This window comes from Urtica dioica, chromosome 2 (assembly GCF_054948205.1).
Source record: "Urtica dioica subsp. dioica isolate 48M chromosome 2, U.dioica_male_clone48M_v1_H2, whole genome shotgun sequence".
NCBI lineage: Eukaryota > Viridiplantae > Streptophyta > Magnoliopsida > Rosales > Urticaceae > Urtica > Urtica dioica.
Genome location: NC_142757.1, coordinates 45,864,080 through 45,887,271, shown reverse-complemented (window position 1 = coordinate 45,887,271; position 23,192 = coordinate 45,864,080). Strand labels below are relative to the sequence as shown.

General features: G+C 39.3%; 1 protein-coding gene across 1 annotated transcript in view; it reads right to left on the bottom strand.

Moving 5' to 3' along the window:
- Positions 1 to 6,188: 6,188 nt before the first annotated feature.
- The window catches only part of LOC149404991 (pleckstrin homology (PH) domain-containing protein), a 28,943-nt gene continuing 11,939 nt past the window's right edge, over positions 6,189 to 23,192 (bottom strand). The window contains exons 29-63 of the mRNA XM_089606736.1: positions 22,853 to 22,961; positions 22,521 to 22,664; positions 21,741 to 22,031; positions 20,492 to 21,145; positions 20,204 to 20,401; positions 19,606 to 19,709; positions 19,040 to 19,329; positions 18,876 to 18,960; positions 18,459 to 18,794; positions 17,807 to 18,169; positions 17,202 to 17,691; positions 16,643 to 16,806; positions 16,252 to 16,414; positions 15,860 to 16,129; positions 15,574 to 15,768; positions 15,203 to 15,245; positions 14,710 to 14,834; positions 13,666 to 14,622; positions 13,505 to 13,578; positions 13,064 to 13,403; positions 12,879 to 12,977; positions 12,650 to 12,805; positions 11,519 to 11,700; positions 10,897 to 11,415; positions 10,383 to 10,560; positions 10,163 to 10,299; positions 9,616 to 9,742; positions 9,293 to 9,514; positions 8,857 to 9,216; positions 8,559 to 8,717; positions 7,889 to 8,173; positions 7,589 to 7,804; positions 7,451 to 7,500; positions 7,194 to 7,302; positions 6,189 to 6,936 (exon numbers count right to left, since the gene is read on the bottom strand). Coding sequence (XP_089462862.1) covers positions 6,577 to 6,936; positions 7,194 to 7,302; positions 7,451 to 7,500; positions 7,589 to 7,804; positions 7,889 to 8,173; positions 8,559 to 8,717; positions 8,857 to 9,216; positions 9,293 to 9,514; positions 9,616 to 9,742; positions 10,163 to 10,299; positions 10,383 to 10,560; positions 10,897 to 11,415; positions 11,519 to 11,700; positions 12,650 to 12,805; positions 12,879 to 12,977; positions 13,064 to 13,403; positions 13,505 to 13,578; positions 13,666 to 14,622; positions 14,710 to 14,834; positions 15,203 to 15,245; positions 15,574 to 15,768; positions 15,860 to 16,129; positions 16,252 to 16,414; positions 16,643 to 16,806; positions 17,202 to 17,691; positions 17,807 to 18,169; positions 18,459 to 18,794; positions 18,876 to 18,960; positions 19,040 to 19,329; positions 19,606 to 19,709; positions 20,204 to 20,401; positions 20,492 to 21,145; positions 21,741 to 22,031; positions 22,521 to 22,664; positions 22,853 to 22,961 — 8,554 coding nt within the window. The 3' untranslated portion in view covers positions 6,189 to 6,576. The remainder of the gene's footprint in view (positions 6,937 to 7,193; positions 7,303 to 7,450; positions 7,501 to 7,588; positions 7,805 to 7,888; positions 8,174 to 8,558; positions 8,718 to 8,856; positions 9,217 to 9,292; positions 9,515 to 9,615; positions 9,743 to 10,162; positions 10,300 to 10,382; positions 10,561 to 10,896; positions 11,416 to 11,518; positions 11,701 to 12,649; positions 12,806 to 12,878; positions 12,978 to 13,063; positions 13,404 to 13,504; positions 13,579 to 13,665; positions 14,623 to 14,709; positions 14,835 to 15,202; positions 15,246 to 15,573; positions 15,769 to 15,859; positions 16,130 to 16,251; positions 16,415 to 16,642; positions 16,807 to 17,201; positions 17,692 to 17,806; positions 18,170 to 18,458; positions 18,795 to 18,875; positions 18,961 to 19,039; positions 19,330 to 19,605; positions 19,710 to 20,203; positions 20,402 to 20,491; positions 21,146 to 21,740; positions 22,032 to 22,520; positions 22,665 to 22,852; positions 22,962 to 23,192) is intronic.

Here is a 23,192-nt window from a genome sequence, read left to right as displayed (position 1 = left end):
GAAAATATTTGGGATATTTGTTAAAAAAAAATAGGGATATAGTTTCATATTATGCTAATTTTTTTTAGGTTTAGTTAGTTATATTATATTTTTAATAGTTTAATTATTATTAAAAAAATAGGTGGGCATCGGTGCCAGACAGGAGCACCGACGCCCAATATTTTTTGTATGAACTAGCAATTTCAAACTTAGTGTTTAGAAAAATAGTCAAGGTTTCATAAGTTAGTGTATTTTAGCCACTTATAATGTAAAAATACTAATATACTCTTAATTATTTTCAAAATAATTAATATAAGTTTCCAAAATTTCAATCCACTGCACTTTTTGTATTAATCCATTACTCGATAAACTAGAAGAAGAAAAAGAAGATGTCAAAAAATTTAATTGTTCTTTCTAAATATTTAATAAGCTCTTCGATAAACCAGAAGTAGAAAAAGAATAAAAATGAAGAAGAAGAAGATGTCAAAAAATTTAATCATGCTTTCAAAATATTTAATCTACTCTTCGATAAACCAAAAGAATAAAATTTTCGTAGCTGAATGTCCCTAACCTAATAAGACCTAAACCTCTTTGGAAATTCTTCCCCAGTTATAGTACTGGAAAATCTCTATAGTTTCCCCGAATCTGCACTCTCAAAAATTCCGGATCTGGTCCGATTCTGAAGAACAGACGGAGCAATGATCACATCTTCGATCTCGAATTCCACGGTGGTGTCATCTTTTTCGGTGAATCTTGAGATCGAAAAAGCTAGGGCTCGGATGAGCACTCTGGCTCTAGCAGCGATAATCATCAGTGGTTTTCTGGTGGTGGCGGTGATAAGCGTACTTCTCTATTGCTTCTACGCTTCCAAGAAGAGCTCGAAGATGATAACAGAGACCAAGAAGATCGTGTACTCCTCGAGTCCTTATGTAAAGGATAAACTTTTGAATCTCGTCGTTTGTAATTTACGGTTAATAAATGAGCTTCCGTGTGTTACAAGTAAGTTTTTGAATGAATTATGGACGTTGAAGTTTAGTACTGCTTTTCAACAACCAAACACGAATCCAACTAACTTGTCACAAAATCTTTAGCAACTGGAATCTCCTGCAGCTGCGGCTTGACCGTCTTCGTGACGTCTACCACGCTTGCAAGGTAACCAGCGCATCCCTGATGCATCATCTTCATGGCCTTCAGCTCCGATATGATCGGAAAACTCGATTTCCAGAGGCCGTGAGGATAGCGGACGGTCAGGGCCGCCTAGTAAGAAGCCTAGGATCTCTGGAAGAAATCAGTTGCCCGTGTGCCGAAGGTGTGGCAGATCGCACGAGGGAGAGTGTTATGCTCGTGCGCTGGTATGTTTCAAATGCAGGAAAAAGGGTCATCTGTCTCGGGTATGTGAGAATCCAGAAGTAAAGACCCCTGCACCCAAAGAGCAGCCGAAAGCTAATGCCCGAGTCTTCTCCATCCGTGAAGATGAAGTACGAGCAGGGTCGCCCACCGCTGTCACAGGTTAGATTTTCGTGGATTCCTTCTCTGCATATGCATTGATAGATTCAGGAGCCACGCATTCATTCTTCGCATCTAGGAAGTCTGGTCAGTTAGCTGAGCATCAGAAAGAATTCTCCTACCCGTTCGTCACGGCTACGCCTTCTGGGGAAAGGTACCAGTCATTATACTGGTATAGAGATGTGTCTATCCGAGTTCATGATCGGATAATGAAAGCAGACTTGATAGAATTGGAAATGGTGGACTATGACGTAATCCTCGGAATGGATTGGTTAGGTGGGTCTCGGTGGCGCGCGCGCAGTGGAGAGCTCGGCTTAGCTGGTGGCGCGCGGAGAAGAGAGAGAACGAGGGTTGAAGAAGGAAGTGGAGATGGCGAGAGAGATGATGATGATGATGGCCGAGAGAGCTAGCTTGGAGGAGATCACTGGGAAGAGGACGAGGAAGCAGTGGGTGAATGGTATTTCGCTGATTCGGTGAGAAATTTCATCTCCTTGGTTTGAATTGAAAACTAGGGTTCATAGCTCAAATATTGGGGGTTTCGTGTTCTTTGTTGATTTCTGGAAAATTGGAGGTGTTTAATGGTTGTTGAGCTCGTTTTTTAACATCAATGATGTGAATTGGAGGATTGAACTCAAATTTGTTGGGTTTTGATTTTGGCCGTGTAGCTTGGTTTTTTTAGCCGTGTGTTTTGAATTGTGAAACCCAGCCTCTGCTACGTGATATAATCATTCCTTAGGATTTGTGATTGACCCGTTAGAATGGGGGAGACAGGAGATACGTGTTTAACTCTCGAATTCAAATCGAGGGTAGAAGTACCGGGAGTCATATCCCGAGTCTTCAACCTAAAACACTAACGAGCATAAAAGGGAAATGAAATTTCTCTCAGGATTTATCCTGAGTCGCTCTCCTGTAAGTAGCATAAGTGTGTACTCTGAGTGTAGCAGAGTACCCGAACCTTAAAGAATTGTTGTGTCGATGGTACCAAAATGAAATGAACCCTGACGGGCTATGAGGGTCTGGGGGATGGCGCTGAGTACTCATTTATCGGGAAGTCGACCAAGAGTCGCACCCGATCTTGATGCCAGGTTATGAAAACCTGAAGAATGCACCTTGACGGGCTATGAGGGCTTGGGGGTTGCGCCGACGTCGAATGAAGTTGGTACCATTAGTGGATCCCAGACTAACGTTAAAACTCTTAGGCCGCCGGACGACTGCTGCTTGAAGTTTAAGGTTGGTCTCTTGTCGTTCTGAAGGCTATAGCGGGGGATGTGTATAACCTTAAAGACGACAAGTACTAGTTAGAGTGTGCACACATTAGTCATGCTCTAGAACTTGTTAGATTTGCATCTATGCATTCTTATGTGCTTGTTTGCACATCACATGTTATCACACGACATTAGTCGCTTTATTTTCTAAGTTAGACTCCCACTTGTTGAGTCAATCGACTCATAGTTTTATGACCCTTGGTAATGTAGAGAAGGGCAAGACGGCGACGTGAATAACAGAATTGAAGACGAAGACCGGACGTGTATCTCTTGACCTTTGGGCTAGTGGAGACTCACCCGGGATCAACCTCTTCTATAGTTATAACTATATTTTGTTGAACCTCTTCCGTAAACTACGCTCCTAAAACTATCTCTTGTAATTATATGTAAACCCAGGAGCGGTTATGTAAATATTTAGAGTCGTAGTGAGACTTAAAGTTTGAATTGAGAAAAACGAAAAATTTACCCAGGTTTTTATATAACGACTTATAATACTTATATGATATCGTATTACGTTTAACATAAGTATTATGGTTATTATGTTTATTGAATTCTGTTTCTTTTGATATGAGATATATTATTATATTGATGTTGTGACTTGTGACGTAACCCACCGTCGCGGCTCGTGAACCAGCGACGAGAGGTCGCGGGTCGTGACAGGTTTTGTGGTATCAGAGCTCAGGTTTAGCCTTTCCTGTAGACTTGAGATACACGTTCCCGGTACGGATAGTGGGGTCATGCTGAGCTTACTGTTGCCATGTTGTTGATAGGATGCAGATAGTTAGTAAGCAGCGATAAGATTACCCTTTTTGGAACTCGTCTGACTAAGCCTCGGGAAATGCTAGTCTCTTTTTGGGAGTCTGTAGATTTGTGTATATAGCGTTAGTTGCCATGTGACATGTGAATAGTTGATGCAGGAATGCAGGTTGTATATATCTTTTTGACTTGATGTAGGTATGAGAAATGTTTGTGAAATGTCGTTTTGAGTCAGGATCGTGTGTTGATATGATTACTTTTCTCGCATTCTCGATGTTGTGACTTGGATTTTAACCTTGCCCTCTTCCATGTGTAGAATTGAGCAGGCATGGGGCCTAGACGAGACCCGTCCAATGCCGAGAATGTTATAGCGGCGGATCTCGCGGAGATCAGACGCACGCTGGAGACACAGGCTGCTGACGCGACCCAAAGAGATGAGATGAATCGGAGGTTCGCGCAGCAGCTGGAAGAGCAGAATCACACGATCACAAAACTCTTAACGAGGCTGAATGCGCCGCCTCAACAGCACCCAGCGCCTCCAGTTCCAGGAGAACGATTAAAGAACCCACCGTCAGTGCCTCCAGTTCCAGGAGAACGATTAGAGAACCCACCGTCAGTGCCTGTGGATCCTCTTGAGGAGCTCAACTTCCATATTCCTGACGTCGTTCCTCCTGTGAGCGAGCCGGTATACGAGAGGTTTCGTAAGCAGAAGCCTCCGACGTTTGATGGCCATGTTGATCCAGCTGCAGCTGAGAACTGGGTCAAGAAGATGCAGCAGATCTTCAACTACATGCAGCTGTCTAATAGCGAGAGAGTGGCTTGTGCTGTGAATCAACTGGAGGATGAGGCTAGGGGCTGGTGGGAAGTGGTGGCGTCGTCTGAGGATGTCCACTCAATGACGTGGGTCCATTTCCTCAATCTGTTCCATGGGAAGTACCTGAGTGAAGCTAACCTATCGAACAAGGTACGCGAGTTTATGAGCCTACAACAAGGTTCAATGTCAGTATCAGAATATACGGCAAAGTTCGACACGTTAGCAAGGTTCGCTCCTTCCCTAGTCCCTACTGATCAGGCTAGAAAGATGAAGTACATGCATGGGCTCAACGTGGATATCGTGAGCCAAGTGGATAGCGGCGATGATGGACCTCGCTCTTACGCTAACGCCGTGCAAAGAGCTTTGCGGATTGCTGGTTGGCGCGAGGGTGATCGGACTCCTGCACCGAAACCAATTGCTGCAACACCTTCTGAAGCTGCGGGCCTAAAGCAGAGCGAATCAAGAAAAAGATTCAGATCCCCATCAAGATGGGAGAGGAGACGGAATGAGGTCCCAACAAGGCTTGAGTTATCGACCTCAGGGAAGTTCTGGAAACCGATCACAATCGCTGAACCAGAGCAAGAGGTTGAGATCTCTCCTGAAGTCAGATATGAAGAGCCAGCTGTAGCGATTCTTGATCGCAAGGATAAAGTTTTAAGGAATAAGACCATTCGTTTGGTCAAGGTTTTGTAGAGAAGGGCAAGGCGCCGATGTGAACAAGGAAGTTGAAGATGAAGACCGGACGTGTATCTCTTGACCTTTGGGCTAATGGGAACTCACCCGGGTTCAAACTCTTCTATAATAATATCTATATTTTGTTGAACCCCTTCCGTAAACTATGATCCCAAAACTATCCCTTGTATATATACTTAAAATTCGGGAGCTTGTGTATAAATAAGAGTCGCTATAAGGCTCTAATTCCTAAAGTTAAAACACGAAAAATTTACCCAGGTTTTTGTATAACCCCTTATAACACTTATATATCATCGTAATATGTTTAATATAAGTGTTATGAGTATTATGGTTATTTATTTCTGATTCTGTTGATATGAGATATATTGTTATATATATTAATGTTGAGACTTTTGACGTAACCCTACCATCTCGGCCCGTGAATCGCCGACGAGAGGTCGCGGGTCGTGACACCTTACCCCATGCATCGACGACGAGTTACACGGCGGCGATATGGAGAAAGGAAGAATGATGTTCTTCGAAGGAGTTTGGAGATTCGAGCTTGAAGATCTTCTCATAGCTTCGGCGGAGATGCTTGGGATGGGAGGGTTTGAGATATTTTTGTGATTTTTCAAATTTTGGGTTAGATTGTCTCAGCTTTGCTAAAGTTGTCTATTTTACCAAACTCAAACTTTAAAATTGACTAGATAGCCACATCGCCCTTATCGCTCAACTTGCTCCAATGCTAAAAGCAATTGCTGATGCTCATAATATTCTCCACGTCAGCTGAAGAATGCCCGCGTTGGAGTTGGCCTAAGACACCACTTGCCCAAATTGACAACGCGACATAGAATTATACTATGCACAATATCGGTAATTTTAACCTTTTCAAAGTTTCAAAACTCGCTCGTCGATCTCAATCAAGAGTTCAATTCTAAATTTTTTTGTAAGCTTTTTTTTTTTTTTTGTTATATAATTAGCTTATTTCTGACAAATTCTCTTCCTTCTCCGAGTTCTCTTTATGGAAGAAAGTATGAATAAATTTCATTTTGACGCAGAGATCTTAAAATTATTATCCAATATAAGTATATTTAAATCTGAAATACTAAAAATAAATAAATTCAAACATAGGTTTGCTCCTAATTACTGATTTAGATCTCAGAAGATAAAGAAGACCAGATAAAAGCAATTGAACATATAAGTTAGAGAAATACGGTACCATAGAACAAAATGTATTTCCTTTTATTATCGTCCTCATAAACCCAAATTAACCGCTTGAAAACACTGTTTACCCGATACAAAACAGTGATTTGGGTAAAGCTAATCACAACAAAAAATAAAAGAAAACCTCAACTTCACATCTATATCATCTATACAATTCGGTGTGTGCTATACGAAACGAGCAATAGAAGTTATTTAATCAAACGGGCCTCATTGGCTTTAAAAGCCACTCTGGTCCAAAGAGCCTCTATGAGCACTGTACACTTTAAACCCAAGTATATACGACGCACAAACAAAGACCTCCAAAATAACCGACTAAAACAAAAGGCAAAAGCAAAAGACAAGAAGAACTCACGGGTCTCATCATAATATCTGAGGTGTGGAAGATGAATCCAAGAGAGGATGATTCGGGTCATCAAGAACCCGGGTGGGTTTCCAGTCGGATTCCACATCGGTTTGGCGAAGAGCAACGAATTGAAGAGCGTCGCTTTTGACTTGATAGATGTGGCAAGCCCACGGGTACGAATCCGGGGACGCCCAAACTTTTTGGTCTTCGAACTCGGTTTCCTCGGCGAGCGACTCAGCCATGCAGAAAACAGAGTCGGGCTCGGGTTCTTCGAAACTCGCTACGGCGACGCAGCCGGGAGATACGTACCCCTCGGGAGCCCGAGGGTGCCATATCGATACCGGTGTTATGTAGTCCTCCAAGCAATTTCTCCACACCTGTCGGTTTTCAAATGCTTTAGCTGATTTTATATTTATATATACGTAAATTTAAATAAATATATCATATGGACGCTCTTGGCTTTGGTTCATCATAAACAATGGAAATTTATATTGGGACTAAAACGATTGGTTAAGTGATAAACCAACTCAGGAGCAACATGAATGCAAAGCTATAGGGATGACAGGAGAAGCAAACTCTCTCTTTTTTCTGGATTAACATTTTGTATCATCATTATTCCGTGAACATTTCTTACCAGGTCATAACCAACTGGTAAAGCAAATAATCTGTCGATGTTGCGATAAACAGCAGCCACATTCGGAGGATACGTACCGACACGAGCAATATCACCAATCGAAACGTACCTGAATATTAACAAACCGTGATTTGAGTAAGAAGAAAAAAAGAAAAAAAGCAGGAAGAGCACTATATTACGCTGGTGGTCTTGAGTTGACGACATATGTAGAAAAATATCAATAAAAGGTGTAACAAAAGGTGAATATATGTAGTTACCCATCCGGACAAGTGGGTCTCCATATGCTGCACACACTATCTTCGAGGACCTGAAAGCAAACACAGTCCATTCATATCATTACCCAGCAAAATGGCATAAGTGTAACCACTTAAATTTTACAAGGAGCGACAAATTACCTTTTTCTTGCACAACGTGCATCGTTCTTTTGATTCTAGTTCGCTGCTCCAAATCTTCGTGAAATTAATAGCATGCTTAACAAACCTTCTTTCAACAGATGTAGAACTGCTTGCCAAGAGCTCTCTCGACCTAACAATAGATTTGCTCGATCTCCTCAATCCTCTCCCATCGTTTCCACTCCAAGCAAAATGCACATGTCTTTGGCTTGATGGAACCTGCGAAACGAGTCACGTGCATGTCAGACTCTTTTCAAAGCTAAGAGTCGTGCTAAAAAGCTATAGCTTCTGTACAAGGTTCACCTTCAGAATCAGGGTTTTCATGTCCAGCTGGTATTCTTTCCACATCTTTCGGACAACAGAACAAATCCTGATTGCTTGTGGTCCACTTCTCTCTGATTCCTCACCAGCATTGCACTTGATGACTCTGACAAAGTGTTCTGATCTTCTAAAATTCTTAAGATGGAGGATCAAGTGCGACGGTTGGCTGTGTCCTGATTTCGCCAGTTCCAGGGACATAAGCTCTTGCCAAGGTACATCCCAAATGATTTTGCAAGGCTTCTTATCTAACTTGCCTGGATCTTGGCACTAAAAGAAAAAAGAAAAAAAAAAAAAAAAAAAAACGAGTGGCCAATGAATGTCATGCAAATATGACTGCTAGTATTTTAAATAACATTTAGCAAACTAGCCATATTTACACTTTTAGATTGCTATTTAGCCACCCTTAAGTAAATATTTGGTAAATAGTCACGTCCACGTATTTGTACCTATAAATTGACTAAAACACCTCATTTTTTTCCTGTCCGAGTGTCATTATAAAATGGGTATTTTAGTCAATTTACGGGTGTAAATACATGAACGTGGCTATTTACCAAATATTTTTTTAAAGGTTGGCTAAATAGCAATCTAAAAGTGTAAATATGGCTATATATCTAATGGACCCTTTAAATAATATATATGGGTTATGACAAACCTGAAGCAGCATGACTCGTTTATTCGTCACTAGAACAATCTTTTGGTGAGACACCACAAAATGGGCTTCATAGTAATCAGACCAAGCAAACTTTGAGGGTTCTTTGAATAAATCAGTGCAGCCAAAGTGCCGACTTGCTTCTGCTAGGTATAGAACCATCTAGAGACCACCCAAAAAAAAAAAAAACGAGGAAATTAAGGAATATAACTCACTCAAAAGCAATATAGCATGAAATGATCTTTGAATTCCAAAATATTGACCCAGAATCTTGAAGTATAAAATAAGGAAAAGAAAATACCTGACCAAGAGCTTCTCTTTCACAATATTCTCTAATAATACCATCAGCACGTACGGCCCTCGGGTTTCTGATTCTTTCAGAAGTGGTCTTGCTACTTAAAACCTCCAAGCATCTGGAACAGCTTGCACCAATTCCATCGACGGTCAACGAAAAAAAGTCTAAAGCCCCACTGACTGGTTGAGCAATAATTCCTACGACAGCTTGACCAAGACCATGGGCGAGACCTATCAGGCCATTCTGTCTGACACTCGCAATGGGCTTCTTCACTACTCCAGATACCCCAAACACAAAGCCTTGTGCCAGAGCTTCTGATCCTTGAATAAATCCATCACCCACTCCAGTAATTTTTCTCGACCATCCCTGTTTTCATCTTAAAGTTAGAGACCCACTCTACATATATACGCCGACAGTGTCGTTGAAGGGAAAAAAAACTTGCCTGTTTTGAACGTAAGTGCATAAATTGTCCATCAGTTGAGAGCTCTGCAAACCCTTTACTGAGAGAAGCTAACGTTGAACTGGTCATACCAAGTACATCTACGGAAAATATTAGATGCAAAGGGTTGTGGATCAGGTCCCTCCAGACACGGTTAGTAATAGCAGATCCAATGGAACTTCTCCGCATAAATCTGTCTTTATGCATCACCCTTCTCAGATGCACCTTAAATAGGAAAATCAAAGATCATTTGTGTTAGTAGCTTGAAACACGTTACAACACAGCTGATTATAAGTTCACGTCTGAGCGTTTGCACAGGTACTGACCTGAATCTTGAATGCGTTTCCGATAGCTGAGAGTATAGGACTCCACACTCCAAGAACCCCACGTGGTCTCTGGGCTGGTGCTGTCTCCAGCGACAGTTTCATCCTTACTTCCGACACATCTATTAAGCTGGAATGAAAGAGTAGCATAGAATATTGATCAAATCCATACATATTTCTTAATATAGTTTATTTTTACATGTAGGGCCATATTCTGTGGTACGTGCATATAAGCAATGGACTGAATCCACACTGAGAGTGTCTACTTGACTAAAACAATGCACTAACAAACATCATGGCGGAACAAAAAAATCACAGGGGAACATGTAAAGTAATTGATGCAATCTCTGCCAACGGTATTTATGTGTATACATATAAACAGTTGACTTTGAGAACCCTTTTCGTACATTTGTAAACATATGACAGATGCATATTACTACCTCGAGTTGATCAATCAGTAAAAACCAAATGCTTCCAAAATAAGCTTGGGTATTTTTCGAGAAAGAGGAGCTATTAAAGGAGAGTGCAGCCATATGTATCATATACTTACCCAATGAGTATTTCTGGATCAACTTCTGCAACGCTGGAACTTTTCGGAAGACGGTCTAAATGAAGATTATTGGAGAAATCAACCAGAGCCCAAATAATTGGTTCATGAATGTTTACCCTCCATGTATTTTCAGTTACCTATCATGTCAACAGACGAATATGAAGAATACCATCACAAGAATTATGTTGGCATATGAAACTAATTGTTTACATAGCATTACCCGTATATACACATATGGATACACCTGGATGCCATCGGCATTCTCATTGCGCATCGTAACGGTCATCTTGAATGCTGGATTCTGCACGCTAGAAGTTCCATCAGGTGCCAGCAGCACTGGCATCAAAGTAAGAGGAAGTTGGTTGTCCAGCTGCAGGTGCCCAAATATGACCTTGAACCTAATACAAACGATAAACATGCAAACTTGAAACTATTTTCCAAACCAAGTTCCGTAAATAGACATGAGGATTATGACAGAGTTGAACGAAATAAACTCTCTTGAATGCTGTAAGTTCTTTTGGATGAACCGATGAACAACATGTATGAGAATAAATACAAACCGGAGATTGCATTATAAATACTCAGTAACTAACTTCTTTTATCTCGTGCTAAATATAAGCTAATATTCATTTCCCTGCTTTAACAGGGACAAGTTCTTGAAAAAAATATGCATTAGAATTGGAATAAAAATGACACAGAACAAAGGTTTATTGCCTACAGTAGTGTATCCTTACCTACTAGTCGACCCGCCATCATAGCCAGTAGAATATGACATGAAGACTCTCTCTAGATAGAAGTACGAGAGCTCTCTGGGTTTGTGGTCTATGATGGAAACCCCTATGACTCCGAGCTCAACAATAAGTTCTACCGGCGAAGTGTCATTTTGTGTTTTGGTTTGATTATAGGAATGTTCCCAATTTCCGGTAAGCGGAAAACACCTAATTTCTTCAGAAGTTGATCCTGGAATCCTCCTATCAGTGAACCAAGCAACCTTGGTATTGCCAATATCCACAATATGAAATTGCAATCCTAGTTCCTCATTTTCTGCAGCACATAATCCAACTGTCTCGAAATCAAGTTTCCAAACACCAGCACCATTCCTTTCATCAACCTTAGCATCTACACAGTTTAGGCCATATGGATTTTCCCAAGCAAAATTTGTGGTTGAATGAGGTTCCAAATTAATCCAGGCTTCATCATCAAACCCAGACTGGCGAATACTGATTCTTTTGGCAGTTGTTCTGTTCTCGATTCTGCTCAAACCAACCTCAGATAGTTAGCTCATAAAATAAGTGCATATACACACACACACACACACACACACACACATGACCCACTCAGCTAGGTAAAAAGTACCTGAGAGGAACAGAGGTTGATCCCAGGCGAAACACAACAATGAAGCGAGATCCTTCTTCATATCCACGGATTTCTGACCTCAGGAAAGCTCTAGAGCCATCCTCCCTCTTTAAAACAAGAAATATTGTGTCTTCTTTTTCAATTTGAACAGGAAATGACCAATCGGTATCGCCCAAACGAACCTAGACATTAAAACAAAAGGGAATTTTTAGCATCAAGAAATAGGTCATCAGTCTGCTCCTTTTATAGATGAAACAAAAACATTTATATATCTCTGGTGGAAACAGGGCTATCTTGCAATTATTCTCGAGATTATTAAAACCCGAGAGAAACCGAGGCTAATGCCATGGAACTGCTCTTTCCATTTTAGTACTTGTTGCAAACTGATCAATAGACCAATAAAACTTAGATTTTTTGTTTGATTCTCCTTCGTTGTTTCCCTAGGCAAGTAAAATCAATCTTTATTTCAACTTTTAGACAAATCATAATTCTCGACTGCAAGATACTTTTTTTTTTTTATTATTACTGTTTAGTTAGTATTTGTGTTTTTAACTATGAGATACTTGAGCAGAAAATAATGACCAATTGTAATACAGCATATCAAGTACACCACACATTAACCATGTAGAAAAGATTAATCTTATTGGACATTCAACTGAAAAGGATCCCATAAAACATCCATAAAAAATGTAATCTTATGAAATAATCCTAATAGTGCGCCATACTCTTAAATCTTAGATTTTTCTCTTTCACCCAAGTAATTAGCATTGGTCTATGGTTTTTTTTTTTACCCGTAAACACAAGTCCTGAATAGGAGAGATAATGAACTTTACACAAAGAATGTAGCAATACCATGCTATTGAGTACATGCACTACACAGTTCATCATGTTCATGAGAGTAAACTCAATGATTCTTAAATTAAATGGCACCATAAAAATAGGGCCATAATTAAAGCATGTAAGCAGTGTGTTGACACAGCATACAGCAGGATCGAATAGTTAGGCAGCTGGATTAGGTGGTGCTTTGATAATGTGTGCAAGATGAGCAAAATGACTCGAGAATCATCAAACTTGTGCTTGTCCAGAATAAATGCAAGTCAAAAGGTAGACACCATGAGTTAGTTCACTAACCTGGAGCTCATCAGGTCCATTAGACCTACGATGTATAAATGAGACTCTTGAATCTGATGCATGGAGAATCTTTGGTTCATCTTCACTATTCAGTTTGATCATTATGTCTTGCCCAACTCTATTGGTAAAAGTCATAAATGGTCGAATGGATATCACCTAAAAATTGGGAACGAGTTAAATTCCTTGGTAGAATTCTTGATCTATGAAAGTATTATAGTATAACAGCTACCTTGGTAGGAACAGATAGAAACGAGCATGGTTTTGTACTGATAAAAAGCTGCAAACAATTTCCTTCTCGATCATTAGCATACAGATCAAGTGCTCCATCCTGTTCACAAGAAAACAGCTTTCATTAATAACTATCTTCCTCTCGGCCATTATAAAGTGGCCCCGAATAACTTATCTGAAACCTACCATGTTGCTTAGAAGAGAAAGATCTTTAGTGGGTCCAAATTGCTCCTCACCAGACTGAGCAATAGAAACCGCAACTCCCATTAGTTTAAAATTATAAGCTGATGCAATTGTATGGCCTTCAAACATTTCCTCTTCAGTTATTTCCTCAAGGATGGTTTCCTCATTCTTCTTAGAACGGAATGGATTCCGACTCTGTCTTTTTCCCGTTGTATCTAGAAGCCTACAGGTTAGCGGAGGGCAGCGTGCAATGGAAAACCAATATGGAGCATAGACTTTAACAGTCTTAGCTAGCATGGTTCGGTCTTTATCAAAATTTTGTTCAATAATAATATGAACAATCCTGCAATTAACAAAATGATTGCGCACATTAAAATAACAATCAAAGATAGATAGCCAGGGATACACCAGATTCCAAATTATCTGCAAGTTAGTAATTATAACCTTCCAGATATTGAGCTTCTCAAGCTTATTGTTTTAGCTGGGACATCACGGGGATGAGATAGAAGGACAACTTCCTGTGTGATTAGATAGTAAAAGGGTCAGACCGAGATATACTTATCGACACAAGAGATGGGCATATTATGTTGACTTTGAAATCTCACATGAACAGGGAGCCATCCTCGGTTTGGAAGCAGTGAAAAGAACAATGGATTTCTCATATCAGCATTGTGTACATTCACGGTCTCTCCAGAATTCAATACACCTCTCGAGCAGGAAACAAGACTTCCATTTTTTTGCATCTCCAACACAGAAAACTCAGCCATCAACGGAAGAGAATTGGTGATAGATAGTGGGGACTTGATCACAAGCTTCCAATCCTGGATGGGATCCGAATGAATATCTTTTGAGATCTCTGTTGCTTGTATGCTTACAGAGAACCAGAACTTTTGGGAACCACTTGATGATGTCCCACTTATCTCAGTACAACTTATAAGTTCCTCAGATTCTGTGAGATTTGACACGCTTATTCCAGAAGGTGCATAGGAATTAATTGAATCCCCAGACTGGTCAATCCTATCTACAACCGAGCTCCAAGAATATTCCACGGAATCAGGAAGGTTGGAAGGCTTCAATCGCAAAACATATAGTCCAGTTTGTGTCAAAGCAGATAAAGGAAGGGGCATCGTGTCTCCAGGTCCTAAACTTTCCATACAAATTTCATTCTTCAAGTTAGTTTGTGAGCCTTCAATATCATTCACATCGTCAAGAGCTTTTGCGTCTCCCCTGGATTCTTGTGATACAAGGCACAGCTCGAGCATAAATTCTGTACAATTACATACGGAAACCAAAGATCTAATATTCACGTATCTGCTACCCTCCATAATGCTTAATTCACTGGCGACAACATCATTTCCCAACCGCCAACAAGCAGCTGGTGCAGCATAGTTCAGCCTAACAGTTGTCCAAGGCCCTTCTCTGCTCGGACTTATTTGAAGAAATCCAGATCCTCTGCTGCGAATAGCAGATTCATTGGTATTTTCATTTACAGGTTCCGGTGATAGAAGTATGCGACAACGTACTTTTCCACATGACTCTCGAGCGTCATCTCCTTGAGTAGTCTGCATTGTATCATCGAGAGAAGGGCTAAGTTCTTAATCTAATTAAGCATATAAATGTAAATGAATGTCAAGATTTGAGAGCCTCACCACATTTTCAATCGAGGAGAGTTCTATGACGGTCCATTTCTTCACATGGTCTGATGTATTGGAATCATCTTCAGAGGTGAACGCTATCTGATTAAGCGGGGCTGAAAACAATCCGACCGGCACACCTGCAAAAGAAAAATATAGTCAGATTACCATTTCTCAAAAAACTTGTGGTGAGGAGAGGGCGGGTCGACATTATATTTTATAGACGCCCTCAGATGAGAAGGAGTGCGTAAACATGTGGGTGAAGTTATTAGGAGAAGCAAAGTACGAGCTAAGGGCACTAGGCCAATCTCGAGAAAGATCCGGGGTCTAGAGGAACTAAAAGCGGGACCTACCATGTTAACTTATTACAAAAGCTTAAGCTGATGGGCCGCTGGCCAACAATATAACTATATTCATAGTAAAATCATTCTAACCCAACACCGTGACCAGTGACGAAGCGGAAAAAAGAACAGGACAAAGATAGAAATTTGAAAAAAGAAAAATATACCTTTCCCAATTTCTGTCAGGATTAATTCCACTGTGTAATGATCCTGTGAAAATGTTACGGAACACAATTTAGGAGGATTATTGGAGAAATTCTGCAAATGCTTTGTCTCCACAACCACATTTTACAAGAATTAACAGAGTCCCTAAAAGAATCATGCCAACTATCGCCATATATTATACTGTTTGAACAATTTTGAGACAGTCCTTTCATGGTTATTGAATTAAGCATGACGAACATAAAGAAACTTTCTTGTAAAATTTCGGTTTTTTTCCTGGTATAGATTTTTCTTCCTATTTTACAACTTAAGAGAAAACACTGAATTGTTTTCTGGGTACTTGTCTGCTGAAGAGGAAGAAGAAGAGATAACGTACCGGTGAATCAACTTTAAAAAAGAATACTTCATTCCACTTGACCAACTCAACCTTTGAAGATGTGCCGTCTGAACCGCTTCCGCAAGTGCGTGCACTCTGTTGATAAACTGGTGATTCGCTTTGTACACTTACGTCCGGAGTGAGATGGACTGCTACAGTATACTGAGGGAAACTCAACCCTCTTCCCTTTTGAAACTGCTTGACAGGTATGTTTGAGAAACGAGGTAAGAAAAACAAGAAGATAAATATTGCAAAACAATACAAACAACCATCTCTAGTTAATTACCTCTGCGTCAGCTATAGTAACTGTTACCATCGTTCGAACTCTCCTGAAAAGTTTTCCATTCAAATGCGAATCCAACATGTTCTTTGAAACGGGAACTTTTATGTGCTTCATATCCCCAGTGGGCATCCTAATTATATTAGTGAATCCCATGAGTTCAGTAGCTCTAATAAAGATGTCCTGCCCGAGTTTATTCTTCGGAATAATGTCATAGTTCCTCTGGTGATGAATGCCAATAATAGATCCTCCACCAAATGTTGGAGAAAACTTTTTCTGTTCAACATTACGTGTTCCCATTAAGAGAGAGAGAGAGAGAGAGAGAGAGAGAGAGAGAGAGAGAGAGAGAGAGTATTATGTAACAAAAAAATAAAAAAGAGCGAGTAAGATATTTTTACTTTGGCTGTATCATTATTGTGGGCGTCACCAAGACTATTCCAGCTAGCATAAGCTTGAATTATCATATTAGCATTTGAAACTGAAACATTCAAATTCAGATCCCTCGTAACTGTCAAACGTATCTGAGAAGCTGCACCGGGAGCTTTGAGATTATATTGGTACCTGACAAGTTATACATCAGCAATGAGCTGAACAAACAAAACGAACACATAACTTGTATGTCACATCTTCTCCTAAGATATATTATATATATATATATACATATATAGATTATATATATATATATATATATATATATTTAAGGAAACAAGAGACTTTTTTTTTATTGATAATGGCCAAACCGAAAGAATACAAAACACAGCAATGAGTTCAGTTTGAGAGAGAGAGTACCTTAGCAGTCCGTCCACAGGCTCAACAAGAGGCTCCCATGATTCATACTTATCATTATACGATCTGGCAGAAAGAGAAAAACTGACAGTGGAATTCAAGAAGTCCTTTCGTCCATGTACATTGACTCCTATTCCACTCAAAGAAACATTGAACAATGGAACCATCTGCCAAATTCACAAGTCATTTATTAACAAGAATATGGGAAGTTACATAAAAAAAACTAGTAAGAGCTTAATGTAATTATCATCAAACAGAAGTGTGCTATCCAAAAATATAGAAATAAGTAGAGGTGGCTAGCAGCAGGGGTAACGCAAGGAATCGAAAGACGCTGAGAAACCAGTGCGGGTTTTTACAGTTCTCGTGTGATGGATAGACTACATTAGCATGAACTCATGCTGAACAGATTTTCTTCCAAGTCTATAGTCCTGCTCAGTTGCAAATTAGACTGAATTTTTTTTCATTGCAATATATCTACTCTGTTATGGGTTTAAAAAAATATTCATAAGAATAAATCAACACTTTTCTCACGACAATACAGTTGTGCCAACAGACGTCTTACCAAGCCACCATAATCATCGAACAGGGCAACCGAAAAGGTCCCGATCGTTGCGTCAATGATTGTGTCATCTGAACCATCGAGCACATTTGTACCTGCCAGCTTTAAAGCATGTCTCTTTGGAGGCTTCTTATGGCCACTGCGGACAATAAATGTCCCCAATTCATTACCAACCGCCCAAATACTAAATGTCCCTGCCGTAATCTTCGAATCAGTTCCTTCCCACAGGCTCTCCTCTGAAAATTCATCCCCAACAACCATATCACTGCGCATACATCTTAATACACTGAAATCTTGTTGCTTTGGGGTCCCCTTGCTTGCAATACAACCCAACGAAACAAATCCAGGGGGAGCTTGAGGGAGCCAGAAAGAGATGTCTTCCATTCCCCTCTGCTTCTTGATTCGCCCAACAAGCTGGAAGTCCGACGGGGTTCTTAAAAGCTCTTCGTCTCCCGTATCACGGATAACAACGCAACTATTTGGTGGCTCATACCTAAATTCAATCAGATCCAATGTCAGAATATTTAAAAAAAAAAATAAAAAAATCAATACTTTTAGCGATTGAGAAAATAACGGTTGATAACACCAAATACACAAGCACGACATACCCACTGACAGCAATATCACCGAAGTATATCATTCCTTCGGGTACTACTGGACGCCATACGGACAGTTTTTTCCTTGAGTTTGAACCGCGATTCCACCATATCAATCGAAAACTAGCAACTGCTTCAAATTGCCACTCAGAATTCAAGACTGCTGCTGTCTCTGATGGTAGGTTTTGACTGGGATTGGCTAGAGAAGCTTGGGTATTCAAACCCTTAATCTTTTTTGAAGACCCATCCAACGACCCAAATACTATGTGACGCAGATCATATGATTTACAAGTTGAATTGTAAGTAGTTGGGTCTGCTGGCAAAAACGTCCCAAAAGAATTATCCACACGCCAGAATGCTGAACTTGACGCGCACCTGAAAGGTTATGTAAATATGAAGATCACATAACTGTTCTAAAGTTCGCATGTGTAAAGATTAACAGCGGAAAAAATATGTATATGGGCAAAACGATATCTAATTCCAACCTAACATGGGCTCAAAAGATATTATACTGTCATTTTCTAAAAAAATCTGGTCTTACTCGGATACATTTACCAGGTTTGATATTTTTAAAAGCAACAGTATTGTAATCGAGTCACATATGTTTGAGTTTAAGTCACAGAATGAATATAAAAATAAATTGTGCCTGTAAAAAAATACATACGAATTTGTATTGTTGATTGAAATGCAGTCTCTTAAAGAACATGGAGAAACTAATGAAGTTGAGATGCAAAAGACAGAAGACAGTGGCGGTTGCGTTCGTCCAGCAGAAACCACACAGCCCAATGCAACATAACCTTTTGGGGCTATAGGAAACCAAATGGAGCAGCTTTCTCCATCATGAAAGGTACCATTTGGCAATGAATCAACTTTTCCTTTGTCTTTATTATGAACATCCGTGGGATCTGAAGGCTGGAAAATCAATTTGAAAGAGACAGGTCTCTTGACCCTAACGTAGTTCAAATTTACTACTACTACTCCTTTTGTAGGTGGCTTATCCCTGTTACATATTGAGTGGAACATCAGAATCCATATATAAAACAACATAACAAGAATGAGTGAGAAAGTATTGATTACTGACAATGGCGTCAAATAGTCACCAAGACTGGCGAATCCAGGAGGTGCATGAGGTCTCCAAAAGGCATATATATGATCTCCATAAGGATCTGAGATGTTAAAAAATCAAGTTCATCAGGATGTAAATTTCTGCATCAGATGAAAGACCGAGAGAATATTGGTACGTACATTTTATTCTTCCAACTTTATCAAACTGGGAGCAGACCAGTGTCATTTTTCTTCCCGTCATCCTTAAAAATGCTAATATATCCTCTTCTACCGCTAAAAACAGTCTCAGAATGCTGTAAGAAAAATTCATAAAAATGTCTGACACGGATGCATGTATATTGGTCTTTCCCGAAGCATTCGAATAGCTAATTGAGGTGTCAAATGGTTCCAAAATTCTGATTCCGTTGCTTTCCATAGTCAAACCAAGTGCATTTGCATTCATCTCAATAGTCTCACCCTTCATAACAAGCCTGTAGCCGCATTTGCATATTAAAGATAGTAAGAAAAAAAAAATCAGCAAAAAATCAGCAGATTTTCCCTTGTAAAACAAGTTATCAGAACTTTTTCATCATTATTTCCCTGTTGTATAGCTAATGTCAATTGCCCAGTAAGTTTACAACTGGTATCAAATGCTTAAGCTACGAAGGAGATGCCCAAACACATATATCGCTCTCCCATGGCAGTAAATAAAAAAGAAAAAAATAAAAGGTTTTCGGGAATAATATTGACATGAAAAAAAAACTGACCTGCAGAATGCATCCAACTGGGCATGCAAGAGCTGGTTAGAGAGAACCAGTGATTTGCCAATATCTTTTGATGTGTTACTAAAAGTAAGCTCTGGGCCAATAATCTAAAAATAAAATAGGTTCGTTATTGAAAGACGATTTGCGTCCCGCAGTCGATATAGCATTTCAAAAGGCGGAAAAAAGGCACTTATGAATAAAAAAAAATTAGCAAAATCCAACATTAGCATAAATAAATAATAACTTCATACTACGATGAGATGGACAAGTATCCACAAAAATTCGAAAAAAGAACAAATTATACTATGATGAGATGGACAAGTAACCACAACAATTCGAAAAAAGAACAAAGTACAGACTCCATTTACCACACCACATGGCAATCAATTGATAGCTACAAGTTACTTTTGAACCTAAAGGACCACAAAGATGTGAATAAATACACAAACCTGAATTTTTATTGCTAAAAAATTGAAAAATATGGTCCAATGTATATTTAATATTAGGAGAATTTAAATGATGTCACTATTGTGCCAAGAGCAAGCATAAGGTACAAATAAATAGGTAAGTATTAGAGTCTAGAACATGAACAAGGGTTAACCTGCAACTCAATTATGTACTCCGGCAAACTATTAACAGAAGCACTCCCACTCCCAGATGGTGCATGATTGACATGTTCACTTGAAGAAGTTATTGCAGAGCCTTCATCACCGCCCTCCAAGTAGACATGATCATCAGCCAAAGCTGAGTAGCTACTGTTGCTTCCAAGAGAGAGACACGAATCCAAATACAGCCCATTCTGCAATTAAAGAAAATAATAAAAATTAAATATAAAAACTATGAAACAATGGAAAATATTAAACCAAATTATTTTGTAATTTCATAATACCTTGATCACAACATTCTTGAATTGCAGCCTTTTCCCACTTCCTACATACACTATGGCTTCTGAGCTTGGTGCTGCAAGATCAGATCCTTGCCTATCTTTTAGATTTAGTGTTCCTCCTCCGCCATCATAGATAAAATGGTCAAATCTTTCATCATCAACTATTAAGGGCCGTGAAGGGGAGAGGGATGCTTCAGCAGATGGTTGCTTGTAGGTCGACTTGTCTAGAATCAGTGCATCAATTATTTGAATAGATTTTGCGTCCTCTTCACTTGTCAATACATGGCCTACCGTTGGAACAAAAAACTCAGCTACAGCTAGTAGGAAATCAAGGGCAACAAGCAGCTGTGGCCTCTGAACGCACAACGAAACAGATGTAGAAAGTTGACTAAGCTTCACATCCAGAATAAGCATTGTTGGAACTATGTCTGCATCATTATCCTCCACAATTCTCTGATCGGCCTTGATTTGTAACTCATCCTCAGCAGCAAAAGGGTGCAGCCGACTAGAATCAACGTTCTCTGCATTTCCTACTGCCAACCTGAATTCTTGTTCGGTTCCTTCACGATCATCGCACACTGTGAAACGCTTAAGTGTTGCTGAGAGAAAACCTTCATCACCAGAGTTAGCTTTGTAGAGTAACCAAGCACCCGAAATCTACACGACAGAGTGGTACGAGTAACATTGTTAATAATTCACCCAACAATGGTGATGATGACTCCAAAGAAATTCCATAGGAATACTCCTTTGTAGACGTCAACTAGCATATAAAAAGAACTGAAATCCCGGTTATTAAATACGAGCATCTGAAGAAGAATTCACAGCAAGTTTATACATCATTTTTTTAATATTGTAAGAATAGAATATAACATGAGAAATCCATTCTTTTTCTAAAGTAAATAAACCGAGTCAACGGTAAGGTACACATATCTTTTCCTCGGCTTTCTTATAATATTTAAGATCACTATGGATTCAACAATAAAATGTAATAAACGGGGGTATCTAACAAAAGTAAAACTTGTGGACTTGATAGATTCATGTTGATTAACGAGTTAATGATATCTGGCAAGGAAAATAAAATGGAACTCATAAAAATATGCAGGAAAACACACTAAGAAAGACGATAACATATATTAAAAAAGAAAAAACTAGGGAAGATATCAGATAAAATGATTATTAGTCCCCAAAAAAATGTTCTACTAGTAACCCAAATTTTCGTAACATGGAGAAAAATCACTAGGGAAATGATTACCTGCACCGTGGCAAGAGATGTGTCCCTTGAAACTGTTTTATATAATCGCAGTTCTACCAAGCCAATAAATACAGAAACTTTGGTCACTATCCATGATTCTTCGTTTTCATGCTGAGATTCAAGATGCTCTGCCACCTGATGAGTGATAGGGATTGCTTCTACTTCATCAGAAGTAACAAAACCATAATTCAGCTCAGGAATGACATGTTGAGTCTCAGAGATATTAGACACTGCACACTCGGAAATAATCTGGTATTCCTTGTTTGAGAGAGCTGCTTTTAGTTCTCCTATCTGAGTATCAGAAGGTGTAATAATAGTCAGAACATTTCTTACATTACCTTGCATGGAACTAATATATAGGTAGTTTTTTACTATTTACCGCACAGGCAGTATTGGGTTCCATCACTTTTATGTTCTAGGTTAAATCGCTTTTCGTTTCTTCTTAAACAGAGAACTTTGACAGTCTGCTATTGAAAATGCATTGTTTTCCTTTGATATAATTATTTGGAAATAGTAGAATTTCAATAAACTTAAATTAGGATAGTTCAGTCATTTTGTATTTTCTTTTTGTTTGGTGGGGTCAGTTCTAGCTGGTTTGGGTCGGCGCATAACTCTTTAAGGCTATTAGCCTCAGTTTAAATAAATAAATAAATAAAACTAAACTTTGAAGGAACACAACTCAGAGAAAAGAAGTTTTATTTAAGTGTCGAGAGTGAAGGTCAGAAATTATTTTAATGGACAAACTAAGCCTACTTAAAAATTTCAAGGTGCACCACTTACCTCGACTTTAATTTCCGTATTTGGAATTTGATGAAACAAATCTCTAAGAGATCTCTGGATTACAATAGAGACACCATTGACATCCTGAATTATGCTTTCACCTACATCTGTTCCAGTGCCCACATTCAGATGGATGTCTTCAACCTACACCCGCAATATAACATTCGAGATGAAATAAGAAAGATTCATGGTACCTTTTTAAAATAACAATACAGGTAAAATTGCTTGCTGTTATTATTTTCTCTACTTGTATGATCCTCAAAAGATTTTCATGGCACATTTACTTGCCAATACTGTAGGATTGTGTTTCCAGTGGATAAACAAAAACCTACCTGTATTGTTAATACATCCAAATGCACGGCATTACTTTCGCTTTTACTTCCAAAACACCACTCAAACGTGTTCTGGACGGTGACATGAACAATGTCAAGTTTCAAGTAGCTGCATTATAAATTGAGAGATTGATAGTCATAAACACTGACATGGAAAATTATACATGCAATTACTATGAAAGGATGGGTAAGATGCAAACTTCCATTATGTAAAAATTACAAAATAATTAGAGGGTTCGGGTCCTTGGGCACTGCCTTCCCATACAAGCCTGTTTTGTGAGGGTGAGCTCCATCCAAGGGATTGTAGCAAATATGATATGAGAAGGAATTAAAAAAATGC